Source organism: Parasteatoda tepidariorum, chromosome 1, assembly GCF_982258835.1.
Source record: "Parasteatoda tepidariorum strain Cologne lab strain chromosome 1, Ptep-v5.0, whole genome shotgun sequence".
Classification (NCBI taxonomy): domain Eukaryota; kingdom Metazoa; phylum Arthropoda; class Arachnida; order Araneae; family Theridiidae; genus Parasteatoda; species Parasteatoda tepidariorum.
In genome coordinates this window covers 42,229,796-42,249,451 of record NC_141755.1, presented here as the reverse complement: position 1 = coordinate 42,249,451, position 19,656 = coordinate 42,229,796, and the positions used below count along the sequence as shown (strand labels likewise).

Below are 19,656 nucleotides of genomic sequence, written 5' to 3'. Positions count from 1 at the left end.
TCTTCTAAACTCTCAGCGTATAAGTTTTGTTTCTAAATTAAATTCTTTAACCGTTCGCTTCCATTCAATGTTATTTTACTAGCTGGTAATGTTAAACACGCGACTTTTTAAACGCCTATTTTTTATATATATAAAGTGAATTTAGAAAATAAAGAGTTATAGTATTCTTCCATTATAGTTTCTATCATAGCTTTCCATCTCACTCTATTTGTGGCCAGATATATTGCCTCTCTCCATGCCTTTCCTAATGTTTTCAATTAGTTTTTTTATTAAAATATATTAAGAATGAAAAAAATAAAATAGCGAAAGTTTTTGTTATGTCATCTAGTCTAAAGAACGCTATCGATTTTAATCGAATTATATTTTTGAAAAATTAGGAAGTTATTTTTAAAATTATATTGCTTTAAGGCAGTTCACGTATAGCAGACCATATAGCAGATATTTTCGCTTCATGAGATGTTCACTGTTAACTTAAAAAGAATTCAGTCCATTCGTATCAATATATATATATATATATATATATATATATATATATATATATATATATATATATATATATATATATATATATATATATATATATATATATATATATATATATATATATATATATATATATATATATATATATATATATATATATATATATATATATATATATATATATATATATATATATATATATATATATATATATACAGAGGAGGGCATCGAAGTTCAAGCGCACTTTATTTAAAATATTGACATTCCGCTTGTAGCTAAATGTTTTTTGGCGTAACGGTTTAGATCGTTTGAAAGAAGACATTTTGTTCTATCGAAATCTATGTTTTTTTTTTGTTGGTTAATTTATGTTAATATTTCTTTTCCAAATGGCAGGCACTGATTTTTATACTTCGCCTTAGAAAATGCCGGAATTATTACTCATTTTACGCTACTCAGTGGGCACCTGTGAACCAAAGTTACGGAGGTGAGCAACATTACCCACGACACACTGCCACAAACCCGTTCCACATCCCACCCAGGCCACATTCACACATTACACATAACAGAGGACAACACAAGAGAGAAACATCCATGCCCAGAGCGGGATTCGAACCGCAGCCACTGGCTTTGCAGTCAGGCGGGCGTCACTTGGCCGGCATTTATGTTAATATACATATCATAAAAATGAAATGTTAATTTGAAAAAATACGAATGCCTCCTTTTGCTATTAATCACAGTTCTGAGGTTTCAAAAGCCGCTCGTGATATCTTTGCTGTGTATAGAGAAAGTTCCATAGCTTGAAAAATTCTTTGTGATGTGTGTTACAAAATAAAAATGGCAGATTTGACCTGAAAGACCACCTCGTTCTGGTCAATTAATTGTAGAGCGATAAAGCCAATTGTTGCATTAACTCATGTCAAACGAGAAGAAAATTAACAGCAGAGAATTTCCTACACTTTAGTTTTTTTTATAAAATTCAAAAATAATTGCTGAAATTTAGCTGTTAACACAACATATAATCAAATTATTTAATTCCTCATTTAAAGAGAGAAGCAAATAAAAAATAAGTAAATTGCAATTCAGTTCAAACACGCACTTTATTTACATATCACATTGGACATTTCACAGTACTGTCAATGCAAAATAAATACAACTATGTGTATCATAGATTGCAGAACACAAAGCATAAACACAAATAATATAAATATGATTTTTTTTTCGAGAGATGATTTTATAAAATGAACCAATTCCAGATGCATGAGTGAGAATGATCTATGAAATGCATATTGGCAGTTGATTCAATGAAAGGTATCATTTAAAATTGTCCTTTATGTACAAAATCGTCTTTTAATCAGTTCTGTTGACCATGCAAAATCCTGTAATAGAAATTAAAGAAAAGCATATCAAAATAACAAGGTATTTCTTTACTAGTTTGCAATTTCATAACGTTAAAATGACACATAACCGTTGATAAAAGGGGCAGGCGATTCTGATGTTTAATAAAGAATGTTGCGAATATTTTATATATTTTTTTTCTTGGTTTTAGCTTATAAGAATTTTTAAAAACTAGAAAAAAGAAGAAAAAAAGTTATAAAATATGCTTGACGTCTTATAAAGTGTGTAGTATTGTAAATAGAAACTATATTGTACATTTATTAAGAAGTTGCATAAAATTGTCGAGCATATAATACACAAAAAAGTTCTTTTTTATTATGTTTCATGGCATACAGTAAAAATTTTTACAGATAAAATGTTTTTTGAGATTTTTTTGAATTCATTACATAATATTTTTTAATTATTGATTTTTTTTGTATGACAATAATATTAACATTAAAACACGTTCACTAATGGTGTCTTTTAAATAAACAGACATGTTGGTTACTGATATTGGTTACACACATATTTTTGCTAAAAAATAAAATTTTGAAATGTATGTTAATTTTCTACTAACTTCTTGTAAATTAAGAATACTTAAAACTAATTCAATCTTAACTCTTTAAATTCAGTATTTAAATTATCTAACTTTTAACACTAAAAAAAAAAATGGATAAATTGCATTTTCAGTAACATTTCTCAACTGCAAATGATTTGAATCATCAAATATTACCGTAAATCAACAATGATTTTACTTAAAATCAAATAAAATTTCCATTTTTTTTTTAATGTAACTTTATATTCTATTAATGATACAAGCTAAAACAAATTTCATAAGGGAGGCATTCTTTGACGATGTTTTCATAGATAAACCATAGACAGCCAATCTGTTTTCATAGATAAAAGTTTACCAATGCGTCTCTCTTTTCTTGAAAAAAATTTATTGATTGTGCAACAGCATAAATCTTATCTAATACTTTTATTATCTTTCGCAAATGGCAAGTTCCTCAAATTATATTTATTTATATATATTATTAATTCTTGTTTGTTTTCATAAAATTTGTTGTTGTTGTTGACGTAGGCCATTGAGGCAATTGGGTTGCGATTGTTCTTGTTTTGCAGTGGCGCCATCTATTGCCAAACTTTTGACTTCTGCCACACCCATACGTCACACCCGTTTATAGAACCCATTCATACATCCATTCATTCATTCATTCATTCATCCACAGATTGTAATTTTGACATGAACTCGATCCATCTCCAATCCAGTACTTCCAGAGGTATAATTTGTTATGGGAACACGAAGGACTTTATGACCCAAAAGATTTAACGTGCACCAGTCACCATTTGCTACACGGGGAGTATTTGGTCGGCTGGATTCAAACTCCCGTTCTTACGAGCTGAAGTCCAGCTACCTACCAACCAAGCTCTCCCGGTCCCCAACATTTTTTGTACAAAAGTTGAAACAAGCTGTATGTTCTTTAATTTGTCACTTCAAAATTGAGTTAAAGTGTTCTAATAGGACAAGAATCGTATAGTAACAATGAGTGTTTTAGAATTTAACCAAATATTCAAAGTTATATTTAATACTTGTATTACTTTAAAAACAAATCAATTTATTTCAAAAGTTTTCTTAATTTCCAACTCTCCATTTTAAAACTGAGTATATAAAGATGGTTGTTTTTTCAACAGGAAAAGAAATGGAATTATTAGGAATCACGTCAGTTTTTCTTCAGACACTATCGTTTTCAAAACTGTTGAAATATAAAATTTGGAAGAACTTGGTTTAGAACTTAAATTCTAGGTTTTATAAGAAATAGCAAAAAAAAAACCCCTTTTAATAATTTAAGGTATAATTTATTTAAATTAATCACAGTCCTAAATGCTTTTTTTAACAGGTTTTATTTTAACACATGAATTATATTTCAAATGTCAAATTATTATATTCTCTATTATAATATTTATAATGTACATTTTATATATATGAGCTAATTATTTACCTTTTAAAGCTTAACTCAGAATTTCCATTCTAAAATTATGGTAAAATAACCGGCAGCAGTCTGCCCTTCCAATTAACCGTAAGGTTTACAGTAAAGAACATTTTTCATACCTACCGTTTTAAAACTGTTCACAATTAGCATGGTTAAGAAACCATATTTATAAAACTATACGGTTTTTTAACCATTAACAACTAGCATGGTTTCAAGACCGTAAACAAAGAGATTTAACTAGACATTGGAGCTAAGTTGTGGTTGAGTTGCGTTTTGTCAAATGAACCGTGGAATGGCTGTTTCACCTATGGTAAGAGATGGGAAATATTAGATTTTTTTTGTTTTAAGAAGTTTTATGGTGCTGCTATCTATGCGTGAAACAGAGTATCGTATTTTAATAGTTTAGTTAGGGTCAGAAATTGGTAAATGCAGGACACTAGAAACTACTCTTCACGTGTTGAAGGGATTGGACTAAATATTGTGGTGTCAACGCTGGGGGTAAAACCACCGTTCTGTCGGTCATGAGATTGATGGATTAGCCCTCTTGGCTATAATTTGTACACAACTACAAGGAACTAAGTGGCTTTATTGGGTGGTCCTAGTTGGTGCTATAAAATTCTGGTTGTATTGGGTGAAAGCTGTTAAAACCACAATTGAATAAATTGTTATTTAAACATTTTTCAGAGAAATTTCTAAGAGTGCATAAGCTTTAGTGAAACACAGTCAACGATGCGCTACCAATTTTTAAAAAAAATATTTATACAAAATACATACTCTTTTGTTTTATTCAGGAAACCTTAATGATAATCTCCCAAATGGCCGTGGTATGATGTTGATTGCATATGGACACTGGCAGGATCTTGGTTAGCGGTTCCTGGTTCGTTGGTTCTCACTTTGGCTCTGAAACCATGTTCGTCGGCTACGTAGTCTACAAGACGATGAATTCCGTGAGCGTCGGTGTATCCGTAGCTACCAATGACTTTTTTGCCGTCACTGTGTTCTTTTCTGTACTGTTGATTGCCGTGGTGGTCCTTAATCTCATAACCGAATCCATATGGATGTGGTGGGTGCTAAAGAGAATTGAAGTGATTAAAAAAAGGAAGCTAAAAAAAATAAAATGATTAAAGAAAGATGCTAAAAAGAATTAGAGTGGTTAAGAAAAAGGATTCTAAAAAGAATTGGAGTGGTTAAAAAAGGAAACTAAAAAGAAATAAAATGGTTAAAAAAAGATGATAAAAAGAATTAGAATAGTTTAAAAAGGATTCTAAAAAGAAGTGAAGAGATTACAAAAAGGAGGCTTAAAAGAAATAAAATGATTAAAGAAAAATGCTAAAAAGAATTAGAGTGGTTAAAAAAAAAGGATTCTAAAAAGAATTGGAGTGGTTGAAAAAGGAAACTAAAAATAAGTAAAATGGTTCAAAGAAGATGCTAAAAAGAATTAGAATGGTTAAAAAAAGGATTCTAAAAAGAATTGGAGTGGTTAAAAAAGGAGGTTAAAAAGAAATAAAATGGTTAAAAATTATGCTAAAAATAATTAGAATGGTTAAAAAGAGGATTCTAAAAAGAAGTGAAGTGATTTAAAAGGAGGCTAAAATGAATCAGGGTTTTTAAAAAGGACTAGAGGGTAAAAAAATAGAGGCTTAAAACAAAAGGTGTGGTAATAATTAGTGCCAAGAGAAGGAAAAAAATTGAAAAGTCGCTAAAAAGACTAAGAGTGCTAAATGGAATAAAAGGTTTCAAAATGTGCTTCAAGAATATAAAGCTCCGAAAGGAATAAAAATGTTAAAGAAATGGTTCTAAAAAGAATAAGAGTACTGTAAAAAACGGAAGTGATAAAAGAAAGAATGATAAATTTATTTTAACTGGAGCAAAGCTTATTTTTTTAAAAATTATTTTACCATCTGTGACATTCGTTGGAAAATGTGCCAATGTAATAATATTTAGTGCATGTTTAAGGAATGAAGAAAGATTCCAAATATTTCTGTTTGTTTGAAGTAAAACTGTTAAAATTTTTAAACTTACAATGCAAAAATTTTATACAACTGAAATGAAATTGAGTTTGAAAAGAAAGAAATTGCATTTCATTTTCAAAATTGCTGTCGCCTCCAAAATTTTCAAAAATACTTTTTTTAGATTGGTAAATAAAAGTAATGTTTCGAGTTGAATAATTCGAAAATAAAATATAATTTTTCTCGATCAAAAGCTAAAGACATACAGATTAATAAGCTTTATTCTAAATCAATGAGAATTTAAAAATTTTCTTTTTAATATAATATTTTTTTTAAAGTAATAAATCTTTTTTTTAAGACCGGCAGCACCGATTTTTAACTCATGTTCTTACATTTTTTTTGTCATAATAGCTAATACAATTTTCGTTAATAAAAACATCATTCGCAATTTGATGCTGACAGTTTCCTCAGATATTTTTGGAAGTTTTCTTTGAAGGGTTTTAAAATATGATTTAAACACTGATTTAAACTGCATTCAACAAAATGTATAGAAATTTCTATTTCGGTATTGAACTTTTTTGAAATGTTCTTCATTTCAAAATTACATTTTCGAGTTTTAAAATTTTTCCTTAGTAAATAGCGTTAAAAAAAAGATTTACATTTCTTTGTATATCCCTTGCTTTGCATTGACTTACATTAACATCAATAATGAAAGTTTCATTTCAGAGAATATTGAAATATATCAAGATACATTAATTTTTTTAAACAATCATTAATTAATGAGTTAAAATATAAGTTAAGATTACATTAATAGTAAGATTAGATTATTTAATTGATATGCAGTGTGTTTAAAAATAAAAATTGTCAAATATTTCGAGAAATAAACATCAGTTCATAAATCTAAAAAACACGAAAGAAATATTTTCAAAAGACGCATTTAATCTTACCAAACTTACCCCCTAACTTGACCTCTTGGGAAATAGAGTAACTTAACATCATTATAGGATAATTTTAATTTACACAATATTGAACATGGATTTGGATTCTTCAGAAAAAAATAACCCGATTTGGTCTCACTTTTTGAATTTTGGTTCACAGATGGCACTGCAATCTTGAAATGAAAATGAGAGTCATAAGAGGTGATGATGGGGTGTTATGAAATGCATTATATGAAATTATTTCTAAACTTTTAATTAGATGAGTATTGCTCGAGTTATATGGTCGTTTTGACACTTTACGAACATTCTGCATAATTTCATACTTTAATGTTTGCTACTTACTTTTGGCTCATATCCATAGGCATTTATGGATTCATAACCTGGATATTCTGCTGAAACACTGATCACAAGTAAGCTGAAAGCTACTGTAAGTACCTGAAAAGTCAAACCAAAATGTTTTTAACTGCTTTATGCCTGAAAATTAACACAGAAAATCTTGAATAATCACTTTTTTTCAATAAAAACTAGCTTTTGACTGTGTAAAGGAGTCTGAAAAGAAAGACCATGCTCATATTTTCATGAGAGTAATAAATGTTTTTTGGTAGCTCGCTCCATTTAAATATATATATATATATATATATATATATATATATATATATATATATATATATATATATATATATATATATATATATATATATATATATATATATATATATATATATATATATATATATATATATATATAACAGGGCTACATCCTTGCTATCATTGTTGTATTCAGCTTGAATAATTCAATCGTAAGCCATAATACGTTCTCAAAAGGTTTATTTAAAGGTAGGCTGGTGGTTATAACAGTTCAATCCACACTCCACAAGGGAAGGGGTGAGGACAAAACTCCGGATGGTTCCGTCAGATCTTACATGAAACACATTATTCAGCAAGAGACACGCAAAAACAATTGCTCCTGCATTATATACTAATGGAAAAAAGGTGAAAAGGCTCAGTCTTGAAGCCTTACGCATTAAGGAAAATCATTTAATGTTTCCTAATATGGAGGTGAAAGAGGGAAAGATTCTAAAAATAACTCCTTCTTTTGATATATAAATCTAATTATAATTCAATGGTATGTTTTCAGCCTTCAATTCCCAAAATAGAATATTTTTATGCTTATTCTTTAACAAAGACATTTTATGAAAGCGAAAGAGTTTTAATGCTTTTATTAATACGAAAGTATTTAATTTTTGCATATATATATATATATATATATATATATATATATATATATATATATATATATATATATATATATATATATATATATATATATATATATATATATATATATATATATATATATATATATATATATATATATATATATATATATATATATATATATATATATATATATATATATATATATATATATATATATATATATATATATATATATATATATATATATATATATATATATATATATATATATATATATATATATATATATATATATATATATATATATATATATATATATATATATATATAATATTGTTGTAGAGGAGTATATTGTTGTAACGAAAGGCAATGAAGTTATCATACAGGGTGGTTCAAAAATATTCATCAAAAATGTAAAGGCAGGTAAAGGGGACCTAATAAACCATATTTCATAAAGGAATGTTTACGTAGAAATGCAGCCTTAAGCCGATAGACGGCGCTACTGCTTACTAATGCTATTTACCCAACTTTGTTAAGGTTGCTTATTTTTGAGTAGCTATTGTAAACTTTAAATGACTGTAATTTGATTGTAAACTGCTTGACTGCTTTTAATAGTTAAGAACTCTGTAAAAATTACTTTTAATTGGATAGTCATTAGTTTTCCAAAAAATCCAAACTTGATAATGTCATATTTCTGATCAGAAATCATTGCATAAATCATATTTGCAATTAAAAATAAACTGCATCTATTTAAGAAAGTTCTTCATGACATATTTGTATGTAGTTAATTAATGTTAACTTTATTTTTCTTAATCAAAGCGGAATGAATTTGCGTGGAGATTTAAATTTTGATATATATAAAGAAAGGAAAATAACAATTCACAATTAATTCCGATCGAAGCTAAAATATTCACATTTTAGGTCAGTGAAATGAGTTTATTTTTAATTAGGGAGCAAATTTAATCAGATGTAAATGCGTAGATGAATAACGGTATCTAATTTGTATTCATCTCTTGAATATTATTATTTCAAATGAGTTTTTATTATACTACGTTCTCTTATCATTATTCAATTTCAAAAGAGCTGCCGAGTTTCTAATTTGGCTTCAAAACAATTATTAAAGTGCTATAAGTGCAATTTTAATACTACTTTCATTTAGTGTTCTGCTATGATAAAGATAAAAATACATTTCGTGTGTTTTTCAAACTCTATTTATATAAAGGTTTTCTCAACTAATTTTATTTTTTTTTTCCTCCAGATTATTCTTAAAAGAATTAAGTTGTCCTTGAACTAAATATTGCAACTGTCTTTTTAAGGATTTTAATGTTTTTCATTTCTTAAGTAAAAATATTAAGATAATTCATTCCGTATACAATGCGAATATTTTTGTTAATTGACAAATTTTTTTCAATTGTGTTCAACGAATTCCGTCCAAAAAATCGAACTAAATATTCAAATTTAAAATAAAAAAATTTCAAGAACCGTCTTTTGCTACTATTTGCTGCTTTGTACATATTGAATAAATTGTATTTCAAATAAGAAATTGAAACGTTCTTTATAAAAAATGCATATTTAACACAGTGAAAATATTATTTTGATTTAAAATTGAATTTTATTAATTCTGATGTATTAATATTTTTAAAAACAATGCGTTTTGGAGTAAAGTAATTAAAATTGCTACTGTAAAAATGCTTTATTCACTAACTTTCTTAAAAAAATAAATAATAAAATAAACAATGAAACAATTAATTACCACGCTGTTTGGTAGTAAATGTGGTGAAATTTGTTAGTTATATAATGATACCTTATACAGTAAAGTGCAGAACTGCAATTTTAAAAAATTACATAAAAAATTATATAAAATTGATAAACTAAGAATTGCGTGAAACTGTTAAAGCAAACATATTGCGGAAAATTTATGTCTTTTTTAATAGATTTTCTTTTCAATGAAGACATTAAATTGTTTGTAATGCGCTTGAAATTATGTGCTGTTAGTCAAAAAATTGAATAAATAAATAAATAAAACTGAAAAATTAAATAAAAAACGTGACTACATGCACTGTAAAAGCCGTGATGGCTCAGGGAATAGAGCGTGCCCAGAATGAATCCCAGCAATGGCTGGTTGATACGAATTCTGCATCTGGCTTGCACCGACCGCAGTGCTGACGTAAAATATCCACAGTGGTAGACGGATCATGGGTTAGAGTCAGGGTTTGAAAAAACCCGGGGATTTTTGAAAAAACCCAACCCGCCTGGGTTTTATTGAAAAAACCCGGGGAAAATTGGGTTTTATTTGAAAAAACCCGGGGAAAATTGGGTTTTATTTGAAAAAACCCGGGGAAAATTGGGTTTTTTCATTTAGTGCTCATAAATTTTACTGTGAAAATATTTTTATTTATTAAATAGTGTTGTATAAGTAAGCACTAAAATTTCATCTGACTTTTACTCTTATAAAAATTTTTTTCTTTTTTTTTAAAGCCAGAAAATAAAACTGTTTAAATTTGTTAATGTATCACTTGGTAAAAAGAGAAAAAAAATTGTTTCTTTTCAATTTTTTTAAACATATGAATTAATAATAATAACTTGCTTATTAATATAAAAAGCACGCAACTATATTCGAAAAATTGATCTTTTCAGACTATATTATTTAAATTATTATTTGATTTAATACCATTAAAATATTACTTTTTGAAAAAACCCACTTAAAGTTTTCAATAGTACCTACTATAAAATTATATGAAGATTCGAGCTTCTTTTACTTTACTAATATTAAAAACTTAATCACATAAATCAAGCAACTCTATTTGACAAATTTATGCTGCACAATAAATTATATAAAAGTAAATGCAAAACAATAAGTTTTAGTAAAAAAATAAATAAAAAATGTGAAAAAACCCACTTATCGTTCTGAGAGGGTTTTTTCAAGGTGGGCCCACCCGATAAAACCCGGGCGGGTTTTTTCAAAGTGGGCCCACTTGGCGAACCCTGGTTAGAGTCCCCTTGCCGTCAGGCTAACTGTGGGAAGTTTTCCTCTCCATGTAATGCAAATGAGGATTAGTTCCATTAAAGGAGTCCTCCACGAAGGCATATTTCTCCCAATGCTTGATCCAAGAGTTCCTTTATCAAAATTTCAAGGCTATAGAGTTGAACATTAGTAGTCGTAAACCAAAAATTGGGTCGGCTGTTCAACGACAGTTATAAATCTTCTATATGCACTGTAAAATTTTTTAGTTACACCTCAACTCCGAAAATGATGGCAGCTATACACCAAAATTTTTTACACTGTTGATAATGGCATAAAAATTATTTACTCTGCCAAATTTACTTTTCAGTCTTGTATTTTTACTAAGTGTGAGGCAATAAGAACTGCAGTTTTGAAAATCAACCGGAAAACATTCACTTTACGAACGGAAAAATTACTAAATGAATGGTTTTAATATCATATATTTTAGTTTTATCACTAGAATAATGTCTTTTATTTATTTATTTTTATTAGAAATGTCATTGCCATGCACTACGGAAATTTCACCAGAATATTCTTCTATATATTTCCGTGTAAATATTTAGGCTCAACAAGTACAGAGATGTCAAATTTCTAATAAAAAGTATAGCTTTCCTTCTGCTTTTTTTAAAAAAACTTATTACTTTCTTTTACGGGAGTACGGTAATTTAAGAATAATTTTTTTCTTCGTTTAACTCTATTTCTTATACACAAATATCTAACGATTTCATTGAGAAGTTTTTTATTTATTTAGTTTTAAATTCATGTAATTCTTAAATAAAAGTCGGTATTTTAACTAGTTCGCGATCGGAGAAAAGCGAAGGAAACATTTCCCCTGACTCACACGCTCCGAGAGTATACGTACTAAAGAGTATACTAATACGAGTTGTAATACGAGAGAGCCGAATTCAGAATACGCCCGTGTGATCATGGGCTGCTTGAGTTAGAAAAAATTGTTTCATAAATGATATTTTGGGTCTTGTAGGGAGAATCGCGTGATCACGTATATATGATTACGGTCTTGAAAGTTAAAATTAATCCTTTTACTTCTGTAGTTATTCGCATAGATAATTGAAAATATTTTCGTTTTGTTTTCGGTCATCGGAAAATCAGTATATAACCCGTTCAGGATCGGAGAAAAGCGAAAGAAGCATTTACACAGACTCACACGCTCTGAGAGTATACGTACAAAAGAGTATACTAATACGAGTTGTAATACGAGAGCGGCGAATTCAGAATACGCCCGTGTGATCATGGGCTGCTTGAGTTACAAAAATTTGTTTCATAAATGATATTTTGGATCTTGTAGGGAGAATCGCATGATCACATGTATATGATTACGGGCTTTGAAAGGTTAAATTAATCCTTTTACTTCTGTAGTTATTTGCATAGATAATTGAAAATATTTTCGCTTTGTTTTCGGTCATCGGAAAGTGAGTATATAACCCTTTCAGGATCGGAGAAAAGCGAAAGAAGCATTTACACAATCTCGCACTCTCCAAGAGTATACTAATACGAGTTGTAATACGAGAGTACCGAATTCACAATACGCCAGTGTGATCATGGGCGGCTTGAGTCAGAAAAATTCACTTTATACTTGATATTTTGGGTCTTGTAGGGAGAATTGCGTGATCACATGTACATGATCACAGTCTTGAAATCTTAAACTAATCCTTTTACTTCTGTAGCTATTCGCATAGATAATTGAAATTAATTTCTTTTCTTTTCAGGGTCTGCTGGTCCAACGGAGAAAGTAAAGCCTCATCAAATAAAAAATGCACTTTTGTTTTGTTTTCCTTTGAAATAATTCGATTTTACACTTCACTGGCTTTACAATAAATGACCTTTCTCCGAATTTTAATTCATATCATTGTTTTACTGAAAAAAAATCCTGAAATTTTCTTACTTTCTTGCTTGTTATTCCTTTATTCGATGAGAATATAGATCAGATTTCAGTATTATTTAGAATGTTTATAAATTGTAAAATAAATCAAGTTTTATGTCGTAAAAAGAATGTCTATTTTTAACTGAATACAAACCCATATCCCACTTTTCACCTTTCAGTTTGAAAGTACCTATTGTTTTATCTGAAGGTTTTCGTATTTTTGCTCATCCGGGTGCTTGTCATTAATAGATTCAAATCGCTTAAGAGGAAATTCACGAAACTGTTTAGAATTATTTTGTTTTATCTCACGCTCAAGAAGATAATGTATTTAAATTCTGATGTAAACATTCTTATTATAATTATTCAAAAACAAAAAAATCAAAATAAATATGCTGAAAAAAGTAGAAGAGAATAAAAAACAGAACTCCTTAAGTTATAGGTTGTAGATCGAAATGGGAGCTGATTCTCAAACTAGTAGCCTAGCTTGATATCTATACCCTTGATAGCTATATCTTCAACATATAAGGAGTTTGAGGCAGCAAAGTGATACGTTACATTCTTTTCCAATGTTGATATTTTCCCTCAATGTGTATCTAAGTGTTGTTTCCAGGTAGGTACTCCACGAATTTGCGGAATATCCCCTAGAGAGCAGCACAATGGATTGAAGCATCCTATAGTTGGCAAAATAATCGCTTCCTTTTTCAGCAGAAACATTTGTCAAAAACGCTCTCCTTTATAATTTAGAAATGCAGCTCATTACTTTATTGCCCCAAACATAAAACCTATATTACTTGTTCTGGAAAAACGTTTTTAGTACGGTAAAACATCCCTAAATGGAAAGTTTTAAGCAGCTCGAATATAACAGTACAAACACTTGTGATTGGATTTTAACAAGTACTGCTAATTTAAATATTCATTTGATTAACATAGCACGACATTTATGAGGAAGTACAATTTTTTTCTAGTGGGCTCCCCCCCCCCTGGTTCGCAGACTTCCGAAGACTGGTCTCTAATTTTATATGGTTGCTTTGAAAACTATGTACGCTTCTCTCGCTATTAAGTTAAGCATGCTAAGCTTAACATTTTGAATGTTAATTTAAGTTTAACATTTAAAATGTGTTCTAGCGTAAATCATAAGAGCAAAGCAATTATTAAAATATTTGAAATTAATTCCTCTTTAAAAAATTCGAATTTTTAGTCGGAAATTAGTCATTGAAATAAAAAGTTTTAAATTGAAATAAATGAATGCAATAGAAAAACGTTCAGAAGCAAAATAATAAAAATGGTTTTAAAAAGCAGGTACTACTAAAGATTTTCAGAATTATAAATTTTAGAACTTTCGGCAATAACTGTAAAGCTACTGTTATTATTGCGAATAAAATAATTATTATTGAACCTGTATAGGCATAGTTAAAAAGTAATATCGACACTTTTCTCGTTGATATGAATTATTCGTTTTTAACCTTTCTGTTTTTCCCAATTCATAGCTCAGTTTGTTTCAGCTTTTTTTTTGTCCACGCGAAAAAGGAATTATTCTTCTGAAAATCGTTAACATGTACGTTTACGCTTTCATGCTTATGACAGCTCTCATGCTTAGTATCTTAATTCTTTCTAGTTCTTAATTTTGTAGCTAGTGTGAAAAAGAAAAGAAGACTTTCTTTGTAGTGATGATGGAATGGGAAAAAAAATTTAAAAAAAAAGTGTCGCTGAGGTTATAGGTCAGGTGGTTGAGTATCAGATGTCTTCTTCTCGAGTTGAAAGAATTCGACTATATTTATGCTTTATACTTAAACTATTTATATTCATTATATTTACTACATCTGATGTTAAAGTTCATTTAAGGTGTTTATTAAAAAAAAACTTTTATTTACACGCATTTCAAATAAACAAGTTTTTAAATATACTTGAAAACTTTTTTTGTAAATTTTTCCAATAAATCATAGTTACAAGCTTTATTAATATTTTTTTTTAAGATTACGGTTTGATGCTTTTACATAATATATTATTATAAAGTTATTCTCAAACTTTGTAAAGAGCTACTGAGAATTTAAGAAAAATTTATTTTTTCATATTGTAATATTTTTAAGCACAATAAAATTTGCATAAAAGCTCCAGTACCTTTTTGAACTTTGTAATGGATTCACCAATTGGGACTTATTTTATATTGACGTATAAATGAAAAGTCATATAAAAATCTACGAACATGAAGAGAATGTTCTTTTTTTAATTTTTTTTCTTCAAAAAAGTGAAAAATGAAGTGAATTATCCAAATATGCCTTCAATAAATTTTTATGATATGTGTATCCTGCATTAGAGAACGAAAAATAAGTCTTTTTAATCGCAATTTGAGAAGTTTTAAAAGGAAAGTATTTAATAAATGTATACAAATGAAACTATACAAAAAAGCTTGCAAAAATTTAAATGAAAGTATTACTCGAAATTTGAATTTCTTTTTAAACACAACTACTACTTAAGTTAAAATAATTTTTATCATAATTATTAACATTTTACAGAATATTTTATGCATTTCCACATTTTCTCTTATTATAGGATGTTTGTGGCTTTTATCTTGTATGATTTTAATATTGATAATGTTCAAACTTCTTTGATTTGGGGAAAATTGTCAGTTGTAAAAGATATTTTAGTAAGAGGTATAATTAAACACAGTCGTGAATGTATTATATGACAATGAAAAAAATTCTCAATTTTTTTTAATAAGAAATATATTTGAATCTAATAAATTACGCGAAATGCTATAATTATTTTTAATTATGTGCGAAACAAACTTAATAATATTGAAAAAAGGGAACTTTAAGGTTTGTCAGATACTATGCTTGTTTGCTTATAGATCTGTTATATTTTAGATAGTATAATATATATTTTTGGAAATTGTTTTTGATTGTTTTGGGAGAGTAGGATACGTACTACATAGTAACTAAAATTCAGCATAATATATACAGATATAATTCAATATTATGCTTACTAAGGTAAAAGTTTAAATTTAGCAATTTTATTTTTTCTGATTAAAAAATTCTCCTTCAAAGTTTGTTATATTTTTATGTTTCAAAATTTTAGCGATAACTTTCCAAAAGTATAAATTTGAATAGTGATTAAAGAATAGTGAATATTTGAAAAAGAATAATAAAAAACACTCCAGAAGAAAGTAACTCTGAATAAATGGTTTGTCTAAATAAATTTTCTGAATAATCTGCCTAAAATTAGAAAAAATATTTGTATACTTTTTTATGGAATAATTTTTAATTAATTGAGTACTACAATAATTATTTTAATACAATATGTTAGCATGAAATACTTATCATCCATGAAATCAGTCAGTTTCGTTCAAAATTTAAGTAATTATAAAGCATTAGTGCAAAATTCAGAAGATATTGTTTTTCATGTTTTGTAGCATAATAATGATTCATAAATTGGTTTAATTCAATAGAATATATTTTGAACAAAAAAGTTTTATCTTTACCAAAAAGGCCAGATTTTTTTTAAAAAAAATAGTTCAATAAATTGCCGTAAAATTTTATTTTTAAAATTATGAAATGATTTTAAGAATTAAATTACTTGTCATATTTCAGAACACTAATTTTTATAATCTCTAAAATATTTTTAGAATAAACAGGGTGAATTAACACTTTGTAATTTATTTTGGGTATTAATTGCTTTAAATTTTTTTATTGGAAAAACATTTAAATGGTAAAATTGCTCTGTAAAAATTAATTACTATTACGTTCTTCTTAAATTGCAATATTCAGCTTTTCATAAATAGTTAAATTATTGAAACGAAATAAACGATGAAAATTATATATGTTTACTTATTTCGTGTTTTTTGCAATTATTATAATAACATTCATGATAATATTAACTTTCTTTCTTGGTTCTTTAATATTAACTTTACTAAATACATGAATTTATTATTATTTACATTTTTAAACTTAGATAAATTATTAAAAAAGGGATAATGATAAAGAAATTTTTTTCTGCTAGTAAGTTTTGCACGGATTTATAAAAATTGAAATTTAGCATTATTTTTTGGAGTTTATTTTCATATAATTTTTTGCAGATTATAAACAAAAAAAATTGCATTACTAATCTTAAAGTTACACAAAGCAATATATAATAATGATTAAATTTAAAACTAATTCCATTCCATTCATTTTCAAATGTTATATTATTTAATAAACGATTACAAATAATTTTATGGAACATATTAACAAAAAACTTGCAGTACGGGTCTTAATGTTACATAATACCAATATATGTCATAATCATTAAATTTAAAATTTCTCTTATTCAATTAATTTTCATTCATTGCGTTTTTTACCAAATAAAATGAATAATTTCAACTACTTTTTCGTAAAACATTAACAGAATATTTGCAATATTAAGATCATACAATACAAATATATCATACTAAATTTAAAATTAATTCCCCTCCATTAATTGGCAGAAAATTTACAGTATAGATCTTAAAGTTAGGCAATACAACTATATCATATTAACTAAATTTAAAAATAATTCTTTTTCATTCATTATATTTTTTAATACACTTAAAAATGAATAATTTGAAACGCTGAGATGTAATTTTAAAAAAGTAAATCGAAATGTAACAGCTATGTTTATCCTAAATGTTACATAAATTAGAAAAAAAAAAAAGAGAACTCACATGGAACAGAATTCTATTCATGATTGAATGAAATCGTAATCCGTCAAAATTCGAACTTTCTTGAAGTGATAGGCAGAGAAACTACGATTCCTTCATAATGGGAGACGGAGCTTATATAGTGGAATTATAGCGTGCGCGTTCAACTGGAGAAAGTGTAGACATTAGTAGGTCAGCGGTCGTCCGTTAGGGGGCGGGGGTAACTATTCACACGATGGTGTTGTCTTTAATTTACTATTCATTAATATTTGGGTGTGAGATTTCGATTATTGTGTTTATTCTTGTAAGCGAAGGCCGGTATTGTTTCCTTTTCCTTGTTTCCTTATTGGTCCACAATTTGCTTGCTCTTTTCATGAATTTATTAGTTTCATAATTGTCACGGCAAAAATCGATTTATGCATACCGCAAATATTGTGTAATTATTTATAAATTGTGTTGAGTTTTAAATTTTTCGAGCCTTTTTTGTTTTTGTTTTGAATTAATTAAATTTTAATGACAGTTGCGGCTGTTAGGTTTTGAAAGTTGTATGGGATATCGCATGATATCGCAATGTACTATAGTGTACATATTGCTTAATGCTGACAAGATATAGCACAGTATCATTTCATTTCATGCTAGCAGGGCATCAGACTATAGTTAAGTATTACTAAAGTTGCAGGCAAGTTACGTTCCAGATATTGATATAAAATCAATGTCAGCGTAATATGAAATTAGTTTCACTCAAGAAAGAATGAAACTATACCGAAATATAGGATGAGTTTTATCTCAGCTCCAGAAAACGTTTCAGAAATAAAAAAAAGGCATAAGTTTGAGCAAAGGCATAAAATAACAATATAACGTAATTTACAATTAGTTTCACTTAATAAATAATAAATAATGGCGAAGTTTTATTTCAACTTCAGATGACGCATCAGATATTAATGATTAAGTCTTGGGTTTGACTCTTGTAAATCGAGAATAACAATGCAGCGTAATATCGAATTAGTTTAATGCAAGAAAGAATAAAACTATGTCGAATTATGTGATGAATTTGATATCGGCCTCGGACGACGTTTCAGACGTTACTGAGAAAGGCTTGAGTTTGAGTTAAGGTTCGGAATAACAAAGTAACGTAATATCGAATAGTTTCACTCATAAAGAATGAAGCTATATCGAATAATGGATAAGTTTGATTTCAGATTTAGACGACATATCAGGTATTGATGAGAAAGATTTGGGTTTGTGCTAATGTTCAGAATGACAATACAATGTAATTATTAAATTAGTTTCACTAAAAAAAGAATAAAACTATACCAAATTATGAAATGAGTTTAACCTCAGACTCAGACGATGTTTCTGACCTTAATGAGAAAGGTTTGGGTTCGATCTAAGGTCGAGAATAGCAATGTATAATAATATCGAATTAGTTTCACTCAAGAAGGAACAAAACTGTACCGAATTTTGTGATGAGGTTTACATCAGTCTTGGATGAGGTTTTAGAATTTAATGAGAAAGACTTGGTCGAGCTAAGGTCCAGAATAGCACTGTAACGTAATATCGAATAGTTTCACTCATGAAACAATGAAGTTATACCAAATGATGTGTAGCTTCAGATGACGCATCAGTTATTAATGAGAAAGGCTTGGGTTTGATCTAAGGTCTGGAATAACAATGTAACGTAATATCGGATTAGTTTCACTCAAGAAAGAATAAAACTGTACTGGATTATGTGATGAAGTTGATTTCAGTCTTTGACGAGGTTTCAGACCTAAATGAAAGAGACATGGGTTTAAGCTTAGATTCAGAATAACAATGTAACTTACTATCGAATAGGTTCATTAGTCATAGTTTCATTACCGAATAGTTACATTAAAGAATGAAGCTTTACCGAATAATGGGCAAGTCTGATTTCAACGCCAGAGGATGCGTCAGATATTAATGAGAAAAGCTTAGGCTTGAATAATAAAATGCAATATAGAATTAGTTTAACTCTAGAAAAAGGGAAACTGTAACGAATAATGGGAAAAACTACGAAGATGCGTTTGTCTAGAGTCACCTTCGAAGTGCTTTTGTCCTTTTAAATGGACTCGAATTAGAAGAATGTTAAGATAAATTTTATAGTTCTTTAACCCAGGTGAACTGTAGCTTAGAATTTCTAATTCT

General features: G+C 28.0%; 1 protein-coding gene across 1 annotated transcript; it reads right to left on the bottom strand.

Moving 5' to 3' along the window:
- Positions 1-1,561: 1,561 nt before the first annotated feature.
- On the bottom strand, positions 1,562-17,654 carry LOC107453818 (cuticle protein 10.9). The gene is made up of 4 exons (XM_016070782.4): positions 17,518-17,654; positions 7,078-7,170; positions 4,623-4,918; positions 1,562-1,859 (listed from the first exon to the last, which is right to left on the bottom strand). The coding sequence occupies exons 1-3, from the start codon at positions 17,536-17,538 to the stop codon at positions 4,646-4,648; spliced, it is 387 nt and encodes a 128-aa protein (XP_015926268.1). The 5' UTR covers positions 17,539-17,654; the 3' UTR covers positions 1,562-1,859; positions 4,623-4,645.
- Positions 17,655-19,656: the final 2,002 nt, after the last annotated feature.

What these genes read in the sequence shown, in the direction of transcription:
- LOC107453818 (XM_016070782.4), bottom strand. Translation starts at nt 17,538, where the DNA reads ATGAATAGAATTCTGTTCCAT. An exon ending in TGAATAGAATTCTGTTCCAT is followed by an intron (nt 7,171 to 17,517) that starts GTGAGTTCTCTT and finishes TTGACTTTTCAG; the next exon opens with GTACTTACAGTAGCTTTCAG. An exon ending in CCTATGGATATGAGCCAAAA is followed by an intron (nt 4,919 to 7,077) that starts GTAAGTAGCAAA and finishes AATTCTCTTTAG; the next exon opens with CACCCACCACATCCATATGG.